At 34.4% G+C, this 20,145-nt stretch overlaps 1 protein-coding gene across 1 annotated transcript; it reads left to right on the forward strand.

Annotated features, from left to right (window-relative positions):
- The first annotated feature begins 2 nt into the window (after window positions 1-2).
- Window positions 3-19,778, forward strand: CAGE1 (cancer antigen 1). Its single transcript, XM_039869387.1, has 8 exons — window positions 3-2,414; window positions 4,465-4,546; window positions 7,978-8,501; window positions 10,613-11,674; window positions 13,921-14,067; window positions 15,706-15,816; window positions 19,011-19,091; window positions 19,320-19,778. Exons 1-8 carry the CDS (start codon window positions 2,307-2,309, stop codon window positions 19,431-19,433), a joined length of 2,229 nt encoding a protein of 742 aa, XP_039725321.1. The 5' UTR covers window positions 3-2,306; the 3' UTR covers window positions 19,434-19,778.
- Window positions 19,779-20,145: the final 367 nt, after the last annotated feature.

The following is a 20,145-nucleotide window of genomic DNA, read 5'->3' on the forward strand; positions in this document are numbered from 1 at the left end:
GCTCGAGCGGAAACCCCACCCCTCCCGGAAACCTTGTCATACCGGAAGTTCCTCCCCCGCGCGGGACTGAAAGCGTAGAGCTTGCGCTTAGCGGTTGAGAGGGGCCGGTGGGAGTGTCAACTCGAGTTTCCTAACCGGCTGACCCTGTACCGGCAGTTCCACCCGGAGCTTTTAGTTTGGCTTTGTGTTTCCTACTGCAGAAGGACGCGCCAGACAACCCACAGGTTGTTCGAACTGGGGGCTCACAGCCACATAACCTCTCAACTGCGAAAGCCCCTCACCTAGGCCGCGTCCGCGCTGAGGTCGTGGGAACCTGGCGCTGTTCCCCGCCGAGATTGGCTGGAGTGGGCGGACGTCACACAGGGATGTTCCAGCGCGCCTGTATCTCAACTGCGAGTTTTTAGTCCGTGGGAAAGGCTGAAAAGTGTTCTCCCTCCCATAAAACCCAGTGCAGGGTGAAGAAGCATGAAATCCTTATTGTGGATCCAAGAAACTGCATGGACCCTGGAACTGAGCACGCTTTTGTGAATTAAAGAGTTTGGTGCACTGTTTCGAGGTGAAAATGAGTTAAGTGCTTTTAGAAAGTTAAAGTTTGTCATACGACTGAAAATCATTTAGAAACAAAACTTCAGAGTTTGGGCCAAAAACTCCAGTGGCGCTCCTAACATCTATCTTAAAATAGCTTTACGGTGTCTCTGGAATAGCTATCGAAACATTTGAATAAATATTTTAAAAGTCTAACGTAAATCTGGTAAGGAGAGAAGGATGGAAGAAGTAAACCTAACTTAAAAAAAAAAAAAGTAAATTGGCAGACCGTGTCACACGAACAAAGTTGTAAAAATGTAAATGTAAGGTCTGGGTTCACAAAAATTTAAGAACTAAGGCCCTTGCGTTTTTTGCATTTGGAAAACAGCAAGAATTTTTTTCAGATCCCCTTCACCACAGCCCAGGCAGCATTTCTGTGTTGGAGAAGAAGAAAAAGATAAGCATAAAGTTGAGCCATTCACCAATGCTAACTAGCCTGCTTCGCCCGGTGGCTTTTTTTATACTTTACCAAAGGATGACATGTTGGAAAAAATTAATCCTCAATAAATTATTTACTAATTTGATAATTGAATAAAATAATCCAGGCAAATGAGTAGTGACTATAGATTGAGAAGATTTAATAGAAATAATGGAGAATGCAGGAGTTAATAAGTTAACATTCACTCTGGACAACACTGCTCCATTTGCTGTAGGGAATATTGAAAAACCATAAGTGGACTTCTTGAAGTATGTATAATCTGTAAATACAAACAGTGACACCCTTGAAACAATGGTTAATACTAAAACAGAACAAATAGGTGCTGAATTATGAGATGGAAAGACCTTGAGGGAGTTTAAAAAATAGATGAACAGGTAGATAGGAAGGTTTTAGGAGAGAAGCACTTGACAGGGCAGACTGTAGAAGTGGTAAGGAGCATGATCTATTTACAGAGAAGTGAGCCTGATCTCACTAAAGCAGAGGGAGTACTGGGTAGTTAAGGAGGATATGGAAGACCTAAAAACTCAAGCAGAATTTGAAGTCAGTGTGATTGGACATTGTCTCCACTCCCATCCCCTGACAGACCTGAGGAGGCAGGAGAATATGGACCAGTGCGATGACATAAGAGATGGAAAGAAAGCATGAGTTATGAAAAACGTTTTTAAAGGAGAAATGAACAGAACTTGGTAACTGAATAGCCCATGGATAATGAGGTAGAAGGATGCCAAGTTTTCAAACCCAAGTGCCAGAGAGGATAAGTGTGGCATGGGGAAGTGAGGGAAGGTAGGTTTACAATGTTGCATCTGAGAAATTCGAATAGCAGGTGTCAAGTAAATAGAAATACAGTGTTTGGTGGAACTTAATCTCTGATAATATTCGGTGAATATCTTTTGATTAAATAACTTAGAGATTCCTTCACCTTCTGGATATTCACATCTTTTAGGTAATTATTGACTAGTAGCCATACATATTGATTTGCTCTTTTCTAAATTCATATTACTATACAAAGTTACCATGGTGTACTCAGACTAAATTTTTTTATTTTTCCAATAACTTGACAAATGACATTTTAAAATTTAGGACAGTGAACTTTTCTGCTCCCTTAACAAGGGATGAAGGAACATTTTTTGTTTGCATATACTAATAGACATTAAAATTATGTTTTTTTTAAAGAGGCCTTCAACATTCAACAAATAGGAACAAGGACCATCAAAAAGTTTGGTGATCACCTGCAGATCCTGTACATTTTCAAGTGGATGGTTCTCATGAAAAATTAGAAAGTATGTCAAAAGCAGATGCCATGAATTTTAGCAGTTTTTCTCAAGACTTAACTCACTCAAATTCTCCCTTCTACATGGAAACCAACACTGCTGCTTCAGACTTGTCTCAGGTGTGCATTGCTTAAAAGTTCTGGGAGGTACAGATGTACTTAACATTTACATTGTCTTCCATATGACGAATAATAGAATCTTCAGTGGGGGCATAGAATAGGGGAATACAGGGTCTGGTTTTCTCAGTTCCACTAGTATACAAGAAAGGTAGAATTATACAAATAGAATGTTAAAACATCCTTTTTAGCCTCTTCATGAAGTTCCATAAGTATAGGTAGGGGACGATGCCACAACAACTTAGTCACTGAGGAAGGACAAGAACCCAAGGAGCCTGAAATCTAGTCTGGAGTATCTTCCATTATGTCAGCATGCAGATGTTTCAAATGTTGTTCATAAAGACAATGACAGTGCCATGTAAAGGATTTCCTATCTTCATGAAAATTTCTAGTGCCATTTGTCACAAAAGAAAAGAAATTTTAATGTCCCAGGATCTTCATGAATGTTATTCTAAATGTTGACAATTATTGGCAAGAGTGTAGGGGAATAATAGGAATTCATTTGGTTTTGCCACATAAAATTACCTTTTTGTAGTTCAAAAACAGACAAGTATTGACAGTTCCATATGGTTCAACCCATAAATTAGCATAACCTTTCTAAAGGGCTGTTTAATGATAGGAAATCAAGAGTTTAACTGTACATTTTATTTTTAATTTTGCCTCTATAAAGTATTCAAGTGAGATATCTGAAGAATTATCAATAATAACTAAACATTGGAAATAACCTAAATTTTCATCAGTAGGGGCCTAGTTAAATTATTGTATATATGTACAGTGGATATATAAACCTTAAATATGATAATATAGATATATATTTGTTGACATGGGAAAATGGTCACATTGCTTTTTACTATGTAGTGAGCTTTTGAGTATACCTTCTTTTCTTTTTAAACAATGTTCAAATTCCGTTTATAATTTTAAAAAACTTTTCATTTTGAAAAAAATTGGTCATAGTATTATGGTGTTGATCAGTGTCCAAAAATACTATGTACTAAATTATAAAACATGAATATCTTAAATCATTTATGTAAGGTGATCTTCCCTCTTAGATTTCACTGACCATTTTATTCTTTATAAAAAATTTATAGACCAAAGGCACAAAAGGCATATTTTGGTTAAAAACAGTAATGTCATAGAAGACTAGAGTTAGAAGTGATCTCTGAAATTCAATGAGCAGTGGAGTTCCAAGAAGTTTGTAGAAACAACATCAATACATGTGAATAGTGCTATTTTATTTTTCAAGTATATTATTCTCGATACTTGAAAAATCTAATCAGGATGAATGGTCTGAATTAGCAACAAGTCTAAAAGATAGATTGTTATAAAATATAACTCAGTTATTGTACTTCAGGTACATTCAATAAGTGGAACAATGCTATAAAAAGCATATTGAATGGAGGTCTTCAACCAGCTGACTTTAAAAAGAAATAAGAAATTTTGAGAGCATCATTTAGGTCCACATACTTAATATACTATTCATGATTAAACCAATGTTTTCATTAAACATTTAAAATATTTTCCTTACTATCTTATTTATAATATTACTTTACTAATAAACTCTTTCATCTTAGATAACATTAAGGTAACTGAGAATAAACCCTACATGAATTTTTATAGATTTCTATTTACTGGAATCAGATCTCACCTCATTACTAGAACCCTGTTTTATATATCTTAATGTTAAAAAACTTGAATGACAATTGCTCTAATGTCATATAGGCCACATTTAACAAACATCAAAGAATTATCAGTAAGAGATATATAGGTTATCATATACTGCTACGTTTACAGGAACATGATTTGACTTACTAAAAAACCAAAATGTTAAAATAGCAAGATACTTGTTTAATTCTCATTTAATATTGTAACTTTATTAGCATGATTTTTCTAAAAGGGAGGTTAAATATACAGTGGGGAAAGATACTAGGAAGCACATCCCACCTGTACAACAAAAAATACTAACAAAAATTGCATAGCAATGTACTTACACCTTTGGAAGAGGCTTATGATGTTTGTTTGAAGTATTAATATTAATGCCTTATTATTAATACAGAACGAAATAAAGAATATAAAAAAGGAAAATGAATCTAAACTTTCTGAAGAAATTTATAGCACACTAGATGATACATTAGATGGTGAGTATACAAACAGAGAAACTAATATTTTTTTATGCCCTGTGATAATAATAGCCAGGTAGTGTGCTAAGCTTTTTATATACATTATCACATTTAATCCACAAACAGTCCCATGAAGTAGGGCTTTTTTTTTCCTTTTGTAAAAAAGGCTGTTTTTATCTACATTTTAAAGATGAGAAAAGTGAGGCTCAGGGAGTAACACAAGAAATACATAATCAACATATTTGACTATAATAAAATTTAAAAAACTGTGACCAAATTATAATCAACAAAGTTAAAAAAAAAGCCACAATCTAAGATATATGTAATATATGCAATTAACAAAGAAATAGTAAAGAACTCCAATAAGAAAAAGACATATAACTCAATAGAAAAACAGGCAACCTATATGTATTAGTTTGCTAGAGCTGCCATAAAGAAATACCACAGACTGGGTGGCTTCAACAATTTGAATTTATATTCTCATAGTTCTAGAGGCTGCAAGTCCAAGATCAAGGTGCCTGCAGAGTTGGTTTCTTCTGAGGCCTCACAGATGGCTGCCATCTTGTATCCTCACATGGCCTTTTCTCTGTGTCTCCCTGGTATCTTTTTTTCCTGTAAGGACACCAGTCATATTGTATTAGGGCCTGACCCTTATGACCTCATCTAACCTTAATTACCTCCTTTAAGCCCTATTTCCTAATATAGTCACATTCTAAGGTACTGAGAGTTAAGCTTTCAATATGTGAATTTTGAGACATAATTTAGTCCATAACAGTATCTAGGAAGCAGATCACAGAAAAGAAAACCTATAAGAGCATTAAATACCTAAAAGGATATACATTAAAAATCCACAATGCCATTTCATACATATCAGTTTGATGTGTTGGAGGGATGTATAATGAAGGAACTCTTATATAAGTTATTGGTAGAAGTATAAATTGGTTCAACTACTTTGGAGAGTAATTTTACAATATCTAGTAAAGATGAGGATATATATTTTCTATAATCCAGCAATTCCACTCCTAGATATGTACCCAAAGCCTAGACAAAAATTCTTAAATTAGCGTACAAGGAAATGTGTATAAGGATGTTCGTTGTAGTGTTGTTTTTAATAGCTGTTTAAAATTAGAAACAAATGTTCAACAAAAAAGAAATAAAGTATAATTCTTCAGTAAAATGAACTAGATCTACATGTATGTACATGGATAAGTATGAAAAGCAAAATTTTAAGTGAAATAATCACACATGGATATATGTATTGTTATTATGTGCCATCGGGTCAGCTCCAATTCCTGATGACTCTATGAATGAGTAATGCCACAATGTCCTGTCCTCAAAAGCTCTGCTGAGCTCCTCTAGATTCATGCTTACAGCTTCTTTTATGGAGTCAACCCATTTCATATTTGATCTTCCTCTTCTGCTGCCTTCTGTTTTTCCCAACATTATTGTCTTTTCCAAAGAACCCTGCCTTCTCATGATGCACTCTGACTGGGACAACTTCAATTTTGTCATTTTTGCCTCGTGATGTTTCAGGCTTAATTTGTTCTAAGACCCACTTGTTCATCTTTCTGGTGGTCCAGGGTATCTGTAGAGATCTCCTCCAACACCATATAATAAATTAATGAATTTTTTTCCTATCAGCCTTCTTCACTGTCCAGCTTTCACATTCGTACATAATAATTGGGAATATGACGGTGTGGATGATCTCAGCCTTGGTATCCTAATGACACATCTTTGCTTTTGGTGATCTTTCCTAATTCTTTCATTGCTGCCCTTCAAGTCAGCTTTCTCTTAATTTCTTGGCTACAGTTTCCATTTGAATTGATGACTGAACCAAGGTAAAAAAAAATCTTTAACAATTCCAATATCTCCATTGCCTATGTTAAAATTGCATATTTTTCCTATAGTCATGATTTTTGTCTTCTAAATGTTCAAATGCAGTTCTGCTTTGGTACTTTCTTCTTTCACTCTCATCAGAAGTCGTTTCAAATCATTGCTACTTTCTGCCAGTGAGATGATGTCTCTTCATGTCTTAAGTTACTGATATTTCTCCTTTCTCTGAGTCTACTCCAGTTTTTCAGATGTTCTGTATATATATTAAACAAATAGGGAGATAAAATTATATATAAGTATGTATATATGTATATATAATGATGCTATTTACATAAAATTATAGAACAGAGAACAATATTGTATTCAGTTTGTCCAGGGTGTTGCAAGATATTTTGAAATTTGAAAGAAACAGTGGTACTGGACATCTGTTGGACCCCAGAAACTACTACCTTGAGATAGTTCACTATTTCTGTAACAGTCCTTTCTATAACACCTTATTTGCAAAGCTGTTTTTTTGTAGGATGCTATGATAAAAAGCAAGTTTGCACAAAAATCAAAGTGGAAAAGGAAGCGAGGGTTGGCCTTGTTCAATTTGATTCCAAGGTTTGAGACATGTGGGATTCAATAGTATATTCAAGTAGTAAGTTTGGTTGTTTAAGAATGAAATAAAATATTACATTTTTCTTTCAATTTTTGTATATTTTGAAACATCTATTAAGTTGTTAGGACAAATACTTGTTAAGTTGTTTGAGCTTAACTACTTCATAATTGGAACTGTGAGGTACTTCTTTTGGTCTAGGGGTTCTGTGAAAAAATTACTGAGACATTAAGGTGTCACAGGATGAGAAAGTCTGGGAACTTGATATATATTATTTAGGGTACACATGAGTACCAAAAGTAGAATAATATGAATGGAAAGAATGAATACATACAGGCTTTAGTAACAGCGGTTACATCTGTGGAAGGAGAAAGGAAGGAAGTTAGAAGGGAGGAGTCATTAATTTTGCAACACTATTTCTTTCTATTTTGCCTTATTTGCTTCTGATTTTTAAAAATGTATTAAATCTGGGTAATTTGTCTTATTGAGAAACCGTATATAGCATACTATTTAGAAGTAGTATTCTAAAATCTTACCAGCTCTGTGACCTTAGACAGGTGATTTAACATCTCTTATGTCTCAGTTTCCTTCTCTAAAACAAGGATAACAGTACTGACCTCATGGGATTGTTGTGAGATTAAATAAGTTTATGTGTATTTGCTATTATACTATTCACTGTGTTTTTGTATTCTTTCGAAACGTTTTAGAATTAAAACATTTTTAAATTATAGTACAACGAAAGAATTGTGAAGATATCTTGTTCTTTGTTGTAATGGTATTTGACCAAAATGATATATAACAAGCTTTTGTACAGTCACTTGAGAATTTCTTTTCCCCATGTGAAAAGTTGTTTTGTTGGCTAGCACGAAGCCATGCTAAAATCCACTCAGTGCAAAAGGTTGAACTATATATAATTCATAAAAAGTTCAAAAGTTTATTTTATAAATGTTAATATAACTGTTAACACATACATTAATGCTCAGCTAATTCTTATTTCCATCTTTCTCTTTCAAATGAGATGTCAACAATGGAAATTACTCACAGGATGTACTAACTGAGCCAACTGACACCAGCATTTCTTCCTCCAGACAGTTTGAGCCCATTTTCAAATTTCATGAGACAGAAGCATTTAATGATGAAGTGATAACATTTCAAAATCTGACAGGTGGCTTTCCTTACACCGAGAAGCCAGAATTGCAAAGTCATGTATATAATTATGCAAAAGACAACAACATAAAGGAAGATTCATTTAAAGAAGAAAATCCAGTGGGAACTGACACTTCCACATACAAGGACCAACTTGCTCATGAATGTGTCAGGCAACCTCCTAGAAGCCTATCTCCAATCCACTGCAGTGAAGAGACATTGAAATTCACAGAAATGTCACTGGCTAAAAATACTGCCAAGGAATCTGTCTTCAACCCTGGTCAACCTCAAATCTTCTTGTGTAAAGAATATATACATAGTGATGTTGAAAAACCATTTTATAGAGACAATAGCTTTAACCTGCTTGACATGAGAGCTGATTATGAAACAAAGGAGGTAAGATTTTTGATGGTCAGTATAGCCTGTAGACTATTGAGAGTGTTTGTTTTGTTTTTTAAGGTATATAATCAGAGACTTTCCAAGGAGTGATCAGTCATCTAATGAGCACAAGCGACATTACTTCTCTGTGGAAAATGCCTTCCCACGTCTCGATCAATTTAGAAACAAATTTTTCTAATAAAATCCAGTCCATACTTGGAGATTAGCTCTACCAAATGATAATTTCTTTGAGGATCAGGGCTCTGTCTTACTCCTTTTATGCACCTTAGCATCTACACGGTGCCTTGACTATAATGAGCTTTTGTATTTGGTATATTCAGTTGGTTGGTACTCAGAGTTGACATTAAGAAAAAATTTGCAAAGGAAGAAGTGCAGAGGTATTAAATTACTTGACAAGGAAAGCTTAAGATTTTTCTATCATGTGGGATTTGTATTGACTAGCAAAAATAATTTTTTTTTTTTTACCAAAATGAAAACATTGATTTCTCTTTTAATTTATTGATTCTGGGCATACCTGTATTATCCCAATAACACTGAAAATACCAATGATATAATAAATTCTGTGTGCTCTGAGCAAAATAAAAATAAAAATTTTAAAAATTTGTGTGGGCAAATAGATATAATAAAGAATAGAATAAATAACACCTTTTCATTGTGAGTTTGATGAGAAAAGCTATGACTATTATGTTTCACTTGCAAGTATAACCAGTTTGTTTTTTTTTGTTGTTGGTTTATTGATTTGGAAGAGCATTTAAAAGAGAGCTTTATTTCTCTATGTTGAAATGACATTAAAAGTCTGTTTAATTAGAATTTCCCAAGATTATTCCTTATTTCTATTGCATTCAGTCAATAAATACTTTCAAGCATCTATTATGGGCTAGGCCCTGTGCTATGTGTTAGATAATGGTTAAAAACACAAATTAGAAAAAAACAAAAAGATGTGGTTTTTGTTGTCATGAAAATAACATCTTGGTAGAGGAAATAGATATTAATCAAATAATCACACAAATAAATGTAAATTTTCAACTATAGTAAGTACCATGAATAAAGCTTTTATATAAAATGTACGTAAAGTATATATAACATTATATAAAATTAAGTATAAACTTGCAGTTATGTTAAGTCCTATGAATAAAAGTAAGATGGAGTTTGGAGAAGGCTACCCTGATGTAGTGAGAACTAAGCTAAGCTCTGAAAGATGAGTAGCAGTTAATTAGGTAAGCAGAGGTGGGAGAGCATCCCACACAAAAGTAACATGTGCAAAAACCCTGTGGCTGCAGGGAGCATGCTCCCTACTAGGACCTGAAGGAAGGCCAGGGTTGCTGGGTTGGAGGGAGCAAGAGCAATATAGTAGATGAGGATGGAGAGGTAGCATGGATCAGATACTCAGATCAGACACATATCAGGACCTTGTAGGCCTTAGTAAGGATAGTTGTCTTTGCCTCAGAACAACGGAGAAATATTAAAATACAGAGGTCCAGTATCCAGGAAAGTTATACAGTCTACTTCTACCAGGATCTTTTACTGGGTTTTTATGTCATATTCATTTCAGCGTTTTTTTTAAACTACAACTTATTGTCTCTTTTAAACCCCCCAAAACCTGTACTGTGTCCAAAAAATCAATCGCAAGACATGTTCATCTGGCATTCTGACGTTCACAGAAGTGGTAGCACAGTGAGGTAATGGTTAATGAGGAATTAAAAAAAAAACCTTTATTCAAAAGAGGGCTCATGGACTGTAGGGTAATTGAAAAATTTGTTTTAATTTATGTGGTCAAAGTAAGTATCATATATGTGTCCAGAACATTTGCATCATAGAAAATGGTAAGAGAATCAACGTTTAATTTTTATTTTATAAAAATAAATGTGATACATATCTTTATCATATACCTATTGTTTGTGCTCTGCTATCTTACTAGGTGCTATACATACATTTAGCAATTAATATGTAAGTATCTTTGTTAAATGAGTGTCATTATTGGAAGTAGATATTATAGTTGTTATGTTACAGCTAAGGAAACCAAACGAGGGATGTACAATTTAAGGTCGGCTCTGACTTCACAGTTCATGATAATTCTACTCTTTCACACTTTTTACTATAATTTACAGATTACTGTTTCTTCAAAAGGAATACAAAATTCTGGGGAGATTCCTGAGATGTCAGTCAGTCACCAAAAGGAAGTCACAGTGGAGGGCATGGAAAGTCCAGGGGTTCTTTCAACTTGTTCTTCTGAGGGCATTTCTTGGAGTGGTGGAGCATCTGGTGAGGACTGCAAAATACCTGACACAGAGCAAAGCTGGGAAATCTTACAACCTCTGGAAGAAGTTATAGCTTTAAATGAAGTCTTACAGAAATTAAAACATAGTAACCAGAAGCAGCAAACTCTGATCCAAAACCTACAGTGTAGTAACATGTATTTAGAGAAGAAAGTTGAGGAACTGTTACAGATGAAGACTACCAAACAGCAAGTGTTCATGGACATCATAAATAAACTAAAGGAGAATGCTGAAGCATTAATTGAAGATAAATACAGAGTAATGCTAGAGAAGAATGATACTGACAAAACACTGCAGAATTTGCATGACATTTTAACTAACACCCAAAAACATCTTCAGGAATCGAGAAATGAAAAGGAAACCTTACAAATAGAGCTTAAAAGGATCAAGGACAATTATGTTTGTCTACAGGAAAGGTACATAACTGAAATGCAACAAAAAAATAAAACTGTTAGTCAGTGCATAGAGATGGATAAAGCCTTAAGCAAGAAAGAAGAAGAGGTAGAGAGGCTGCAGCAACTCAAAGGAGACTTGGAAAAGGCCTCCTCTTCTGCTTTGGACTTGTTGAAAAGGGAAAAAGAAGCTCAAGAACAAGAGTTCTTGTCTTTACAGGAAGAATATCAGAAACGTGAAAATGAAAACCTGGAAAAAAGACAGAAACTGAAATCTAGACTTGAGAAACTGGTAGCAGAAGTTAAAAATTTGCAATTCATATCTGAAAGTGAAAGGGCTAAGAATATAAAACTTCAGCAGCAGATCAACAAAGTAAAAAATGAAAATGCACAACTTCAGCAGCAGGTTGCAAAGAGTGAGGAGCAAAATTCTGTCTCTAAATTTGAGACAGCTCAGTTAAAGGAGCACTTAGAGGAAGCAATGGAGTCAGATATCACAAAGGTATTGTTACAAATTCAGAACCTCTAATGCAGAATTTCAGGAGTTTCTAAAAGTCTGGTAATGCATATTTAGGCATGGCACTTACATAAATTTGTTTGTAGAAAGAATTATTAACCAAAAAGAGAGATAGAATGGAAAATACACTACAGATTTGGAGGAGGTTCTTTGGTTCTTGGGTACTAACATTAGAGAACAGCCATTTCTGGCCTCATGATTATTTTGGTGGAAGTGAAAATGAACATGAGAATTTTGTGAGTACCCCTGACCAGTCAGAGTAGCTCTGAAGCATTCTTTGAGAAAAGGTACTTCTAAGTGGGGATCTCAATCTTTTCATACCATGTCTGCCTATTCAACAATAAAAATGAATAATTCAATTGCATATTTGGTTTACCCATATTATATCATATAATAATTTGTAAATTTATAAACATTTTTATTGAGCTATAATTGAGACATATTAGTTTCAGGTGCATAACATAATGATTCGATATTTGTATACATTGCAGAATGATCACAATAAATCTAGTTAACATCGGTTAAAAACATGAGGAGAGCCTCATCAATATTTTTGGAGAGGTTGTAATTTGCTAATCTCTGCAGTTCGGGTGGTTTTTTTGGCAGACAACCTGGTAGCACATCCTGGAAGACAGAAATTTCACAAGCCAGAGCACATCTATTTCAGTTTTATTGGCTTGCCTTAAAATATTTATAGTACGATTTTATTAACTCTATTTAGACAGAAGGCTAATGCGAACTAGAAAAATGTATGTTTGTTTTTATATTTTATAATAATTTGAACCAAGCTGTCATGTTGCCTCGAAGATATCCTTAGTGGACTCGCTTTCGTGAATCTGTAATCAGTATATATAAGTATTCTTTGCAAGTAAATAATTCTACCATTTTTAATGATTCTTAGGAAAATATTATTCTCTATGGTTAAAAAATGTTCTCTGTGGTCTTTTCTCCAGAAAGAAGGAAGGATTATCTAAGCCAGTGGTTCTCAAACCTTAGCATTTATCAACATCAGCTGTGAAAATACAGATTGTTGGGGCCCACCCCAGAGTTTCTGATTCAGTAGTTGTGTGGTGGGGCCTGAAAATGTGTACTTCTAACAAGCTCCGAGGTCTCACTGGCGCTGCTGGTCCAGGGATCACACTTTGAGAACCAGTAACCAAAGCAAAGATGACTTTAAGTTTAGCTGCTAACCAAATCATGACAAATTTTGAATTGGTAAACTCTGACTGAATTAGTATAACTGTATAAAAGTTTATTACAGTATATAATATTTTGTTGAGATTTCTTTTAAAAAAAAAAACTAGTAAAATTCTTTGTTTTATCTTGACTAATCAAATTCTTTAGCATCCTAAAATCATTCTTACTCTGCTTTTAGTTTTACTTTGCATTAAACTCTAGGTCCATTTTCTCAAAATGTGGTCTGGGAGTGTCTGTGAGGTCAACAGTATTTTCATAGTAATTTGAAAATATTATTGCCTTTTCCATGCTCATTCTTTCACAGGCATATAGTGGAGTTTTCCAGAAACTATGTGATGTGTAATGGTGTAATTGTTTTAATGGCTGATAACAATGCATGAAGCAAACATGAGAATCCAGCTGTCTTCTATTAAGCCAGTATTAAAAATATTTGCAAGAGTCTATGGCCATGCCACCCTGAACATGCCCGATGTCTGATCTCAGAAGCTAAGCAGGGTCGGACCTGGTTAGTACTTGGATGGGAGACCACCTAGGAAGACCAGGTGTTGCATGTGTAAAAAATAAAAAAATAAAGGATTGTAAACTGACAAGGTCCATGCAATCTGTGAGGCTAACCAAGGTTTGCCTTGCCTAAAAAACTAATTAAAATAAATAAATAAATAAAATATTTGCAAGAAATGTAAACAGTACCACTCCACTAATTTTTTTTGGAAAATGTGGTTTTTTAAATTAAATCATTATTTATATTGACACATAATAGATTTATTGTTGTTTAAGTGAATTAGTAAACAAATATTTTTAAATGTTCTGTTGTAATTTCTAATGAAATAAATATTGATAGATATAAACTGCACAAAAAAAATGGTTTTTGAGGTCCTCAGTAATTTTTAAGAGTATAAAGGGGTCCTGAGAATCTAAAAGTTTGAGAACCACTGTTCAAAGTTTTTACGAGTGGTATTTTATTCAGCATTTTACTAAAAAGTAATCCAGATTCTTTGTCTTTATTGTGACAAATCTGAATTATGTACATATAGGATGCAGAGATGATACATTCTAATTTGTTCCTGAATTGCTCACCTTGTGAAGAAGAGAACGTGAATCCCCCCGACGTGAAAAACACTCAGCTGGCCTCCAAAGTCTACAACCTTTTGGCTCCAATGGTAGGACATCTCACATGCCAGGTAATAAAAAGAATTCATATTTTTTATTAGGTGGGGAGCAATATTAAGATTGGCTAAACCAAAAGAGGGAATGTAAACTGACAGAATTGTTATGGAAGAAAAAGATGGAAGACAGAATGGAGACCCTTAAACCAACTAATCAACCTTTCCTTCCTTCTACTACTTCTATTAATTTTTCTTCAACACATAATTCCCACAAGTCTACAGTAAGGTAACATAATAAGATAAAAAATAAAGATATCAGGTGAAATGCTTCATTTAGTACTTCCCACATTTCAAGAAAGCTCTCTCATAGCAATAGTCTTATCTTCTGGGTCAATCTGTTGTAGTGATTAGTGATTGTTCACATAAATGAACTATTTACCCAGCTTTGGGGCAGGGATAGGGCAGGGTGAACCTGTGTATATTAGTAGAATGAAAAATGTAGTTAATGTCAGGTGAGTTCGAATCCTGGCTTCACCATTTCCCAGGTGTGTGATCTGGCCAAGTAATTCGACCTTTCTCAGCTTTCATTTTTTCATCTTAAGTAGGGCAGATGATACTTGCTGCTGCCCTGGGAGTTTACAAGCACTACATTTAATGAGAGAACATAGGAGATGACACTTGATCGCTTCTCAAATTAGCTAGCTCTCTTCCACTTTCCTTCTTAAGTGCATTCTCAGATTAGCTAGCTCTCTTCCACTTTCCTTCTTAAGTGCATTCATATGAGCTAAAGCTTGGGGGCATGGATTTGTGATGTTCCTCATCCAACACAAACCTTATTTCTATTTTGTTTCAGTTAAAATTTGTTGAATACTAGTGTTTATTGAATGCTAAAAACTGAGCTAAGCGTTTTCTGCAGTGATATGCACAAAGTGGTGGCCCACAGACTGTATCCACCTAAGTTTTGTCTTTAAATATTAGAGTTTAAATGTGACACAGGTTAAGCCCCTAATAGGCACTCAATAAATATTTGCTGACTTCTCAACCTGTCCTTGGAGCCATTTAAATTTATCAGTCCTGCTTTTCATGGATTATCTCTTTATCGAATTGTACCATTGTTTGTATCATCAGGCTTTTTTTTTTTTAAACAGAATAACAAACTAAGGCTTAGAATAGTTGAATTTCTTGTCCAGTCTCACATATGGTTAAGTGGCAGAACTCAGATACAAACCCAGGCAGTCTGACTCCAATGCATGCACTTTTGACCCTTAGCTTATATTGGTATAAGTATCTTCATTCTAGGTATCCTGGAAATACCTAGAGTTTCAGTGTCTTTGAGGATGTCTGATTGTTCTGGAGTCAGGTACAACAATTTGTCTAAAATTTGAATTTGCAAACTGACTAGACAAAAAGGGAACGTTTGCATGAATGCATGAGCATGTGTAGTTTTTATAGGTGAGTATTAACCTCCCAGCAGTTATACTAACCTGCCCCGATAACAATTATGTACAAATTAAATCTATACGAATTCTTTTCACACTAGCCCTTTAATGGATGTCTTATGATGAATAATTGAAGAATGGGTTTAATATTATTTTTATCTTTAGTTTGGTCACTTATTTTGAGAGGATGATTTGTTTCATTTGTGTTTTTTCCTTCCTCCTTTTAGCTTTACTGGAAAATTTTTAATCTAGCCTCTCAAACTATTACCCTTAGGGCATCAACAATCCCAATGCTGAACATATCGAAGAGAATGAGAAAGTTAGTGACTCAATGATACAAAAATTGAAGAGCTTCCATCTTAAAAAGAAAATTTTAGATGAAGAGGTACTGTATGTGTTCTTCGTTCTATAAATTATATCATTTGTCATGAAAAAAATAGTCAAAGGAAAAAACAATGTAAAAGTATAAGGAAACTCCTAAACTTGGGATTTTTTAAAATTTATTGGGGTAACATTGATTAATACAATTATACAATTTTCAAGTGTACATTATAATTTGACATCTATGTATTATTGTATTATGTGATTACCACCCAGAGTCCAGTTTCCTTTAGCTACCATATATTCGATCCCCTTTACCCATTTCACCTTCCCCCAACTCCCCTATATTTGACCCTCCTCCCCCACTCCCTACCTTTTGGTAACCATTAGTCCATTGTCCATGTCCTTGAGTCTCTGTTTGTCCTGGTCATTTGTTCCTTTTAGGTTTATATCCCACATATAAGTGATATGTGATTTTCAACTTTTTCAGTCTGGCTTATTTCGCTTAGCATGATTATCTCGAGGTCCATCCAAGTTGTTGCAAATGGCAGCATTTCATCTCTTCGTATGGCTGAGTAATATTCCATTGTATATATGTACCACAGCTTCTTTAGCCAGTCATCTATCGTAGGACACTTCAGTTGTTTCCATGTACTGGCCACTGTGAATAATGCTGCTATGAACATCAATGTGCAAATATCTTTTTGGATATATTTTCAAGTCTTTGGGGTAAATCCCCTGTAGAGGGATTGCTGGATCATATGGTAGATCAATTCTTAGTTTTTTTAAGAGGCTTCATACTGTTTTCCATAGTGGCTGTACCAATTTGCAGTCCCACTAGCAGTGTATGAGGGTTCCTTTTTCTCCGCATCCTCTCCAACATTTGTTATTACTTGTTCTGTTGATTATAGCTATTCCGACAAGTCTGAGATGGAATCTCATTGTGGTTTTGATTTGCATTTTCCTAATAGCTAGCAATGTTGAGCATCTTTTCATATGTTTTTTGGCCATTTGTATGTCCTCTAGGAAGAAGTGTATGTTCAGGTCCTCTGCCCATTTTTTGATTGGATTGTTTGTTTTTTTGTTGTTATGAGTCGTGTGAGTTCTTTGTATATTTTGGATATACAACGCCCTTATCGGAGGCGTTGCTTGCACATATATTTTCCCATTGAGATGGTTGTCTCTTTACCTTGTTGATGATTTCCTTTGCTGAGCAGAAGCTTTTTAGTTTGATGCAGTCCCATTCATTTATTTTTGCTTTTACTTCCCTTGCCTTTGAGGTTAAATTTATAAAATCCTCTTTAAGTCCAAGGTTCTTGAGTTTAGTTCCTATGTTTTCTTCTATGCATTTCATTGATTCTGGTCTTATATCCAGGTCCTTAATCCATTTTGAGTTAATTTTAGTGTGTGGTGATAGACAACAGTCTAGTTTCATTCTGTTGCAGGTGGGCGATTTTTTAATAGAATTGTTTTTACGGACCATATTAGCTTCACACGGCCCTCATTAAGGAGATATATTGTTCAATATTTGACTTGTTTTATAATATAAGTCTGTATTACAAAGTCTCATTCAGCTACATAAAAATTGATATGATATTTTTCACTTTTATGTGTCATTTCTTATTCCCGAAGAATAGTGTATTTTGACATTTCTATAGTGATTTCAAATTTTATCACTTGGAATAATGGATACACTGAAAATAAACCATTTTATTTCTCATGTGGGACAAGAATAAAGGAAAAGACTCCAGAAATTTCTTTAGTTATTCTTTTCTTGGTGTAGTTCTACAAAGACTGAGGGATAAAGAGAGTAAGTTAAATAAAGAAGGTGATAACACTATGTTAACTTGTGCATTTTAAATTTGAGAGTAATACAGCAGTGACAAACTTATCTGGCTCAAGAAATAAAAACATATTCAAATAGGGGATCTCGGATCATTATAACAAATTTGGTCCTGTACTATTAGGAAATTACTTTTCTGAAATGAGATGTAGAGAAAATATGTTGCAGGTCTTCTAGCTAACCTGCAGAAAAAAGGATCAAGAAATAAACATGCACAGAAATTATTGGCCTCCACTTCTTAAACCAGCCTTCAAAAATAAGCCCAGTTGAGGATTAGAGCAGGAAGTTACCAAATACAATTTCATAATTTTTTTTTTGGTAAATTTCTGTGTAATTACTGAAATATTGGCAAATGCAATGATATGATGTCTGTGATTTGATTCGGTAAAGGGGGATGGAAGGAGAAAGAAGTGGTTGGGGATATGAATGATACAAGATTGGCCATTAGCTGTTAATAGTTGAAGCTAGATGATAGTTATATGGGATTCATTAAAGGTTTTTCTCTATTATTTCAAGTATTAGAAATTATTCATAATAAAAAAATTCTGTGCAGCACACTTTGCCTCACTGATATTTGAAGAAGTGTGAATATTAAGATTCACTGTTATTATACTGAAGGAAAGAATGAATAAATAAGAAATGATTATAAATTACATTAGAAAACGTTGGCTGGTTTTTTTCTTTAAAGAATTTTAGTAGCCTAACTATAAAAACAATGGGATATTAGGATGAGCAACCTGGAGACTGCAACCCCACCCTCAGTTTGGAAGATTCACAAAGACTCAAGGGACTCAGCATAGGGTATATTCACAGCCATGAGGTATTATTACAATGAGAGGATAAAGAGCAAAATCAGCAAAGGGAAAAGGCATATGGGGCAAAGTCCAGAGGAAGCCAAATTTAAGCTTCCAAGAATCCTCTCCCAGTGGAGTCACACAGGATGTGCTTCATTCCCACGGCAGTGTTGTGACAATGCGTGTGAAATGTCATCTACCAGAGAAGCTCATTTGAGACTCAGTGCCCAGGGTTTTTACCAGGGGCTGTTCACATAGGCAACTTATGCCTAGCATGTACCAAAATTCTAGACCCTCCAGATGGAAAGAGGTGTTTGGCATAAAACACACTCTTTGTACAAATAGATTAGGCACAGCGAGCCATTCATATCAGGGCATGAGGGAAACCCTCCCACAATCCAAGTTCCCAGATGCTAGTAGGGGCAGCCTGGTTAGCAGGTCTTTCTAAGGACAGCAGCCCCAACCTGCCGTGTGAACTCTTTTCTGGACAAGAACTATGAAAACAATGTGTCTTTTGGAGACCAGGGATTGGACTGTGCATGGTTTGATGATTTTGTTATGTTATATAATGTAGTTTTATTTCCTCTCCTTCTCTGAAATATAAAATGCTTTATTTCTTAGCTACTGAAACATAAAGACAGAATCACAACTTTTAGAGAGTTAATTGCTAATGAAAAAGCATTTCAAGATCAGGTTATTGAGGTGAGTTTAACATTTACTATGTGCTGTTTTTGACATACAAAAATACAATTTCAAATATTTATAGTCTTTTGGTAAATTTGTTTAAATCCTTCTAGCTCTAAGTTCTATACTTCTATTATTCTAGCCACTGAAGATCTCTTTGATTGTTTAACTAATACAGTGTTTATTGTCAAATGTTCCAAGGAGTATGAAAGTATTAGAAATGAGCACAGATGTATTTAATCTCAGGTTACGGACATAGATTCAGATGAAGCCAAGAATGTAAGAGATGTACCTATCTTCTTGGGAGCCAAACTGGATAAGTACCACAGTCTAAATAAAGAGCTTGATATATTGATTTGAAAGACCTTTTGTTGCTTTGCTATCGTTTTTATACATAACACCAATTTTATTAACAAGTTTAAGAAATTATTAGCCTATGAAAATTTGCTCATTAAAATGGTCACACACTGGCATTGTGGCAGTATTTTTCACCCACAAAGTATAGAATTGGAGTTTGCATTTTCAGGTTTTGAAATTTTATGTATTGTCCTTCTAACTTCTATTTAGACTGATCAGATTAATTTCTTTTAAAACATAGAAATAAAAAAATGCACAATTTTTCATGGTGAATGAAGCATATTTATATTGTTGCATATGCTACCACCAAGTTGTTTACAACTACCATGATTAAGGGATGCTTTTGGAAACAGCACTCATAATTTACTATAGATGACATCTAAAGATAAAGGCATCATCACAGAAAAGAAGTGGTAATTATGCGACTTAATGAAGATGTGAGCTAATATGAAGGTGGTGATCATTTTGCACTATATAGTGTATCAAATCAACGTGTCGTATATTTTAAACTTACACAGTGTTATATGTCAATTATATCTCAATAAAGCTGAACAAAATTAAGGCAGATAAAACAGGAAAATATGTTAGAAGAAAATGAAAATATGATCTTGGTATCTAGATAGTTACAGAGTTACAATTCAATTGTATACCACTATAATAAAAAGGTGATTAACATAATTTATTTTTAATAACAGTTAATTAAACAAACCTATCA

Source organism: Pteropus medius, unplaced genomic scaffold (assembly GCF_902729225.1).
Source record: "Pteropus medius unplaced genomic scaffold, Ma_sr-lr_union100, whole genome shotgun sequence".
Classification (NCBI taxonomy): Eukaryota; Metazoa; Chordata; class Mammalia; order Chiroptera; family Pteropodidae; genus Pteropus; species Pteropus medius.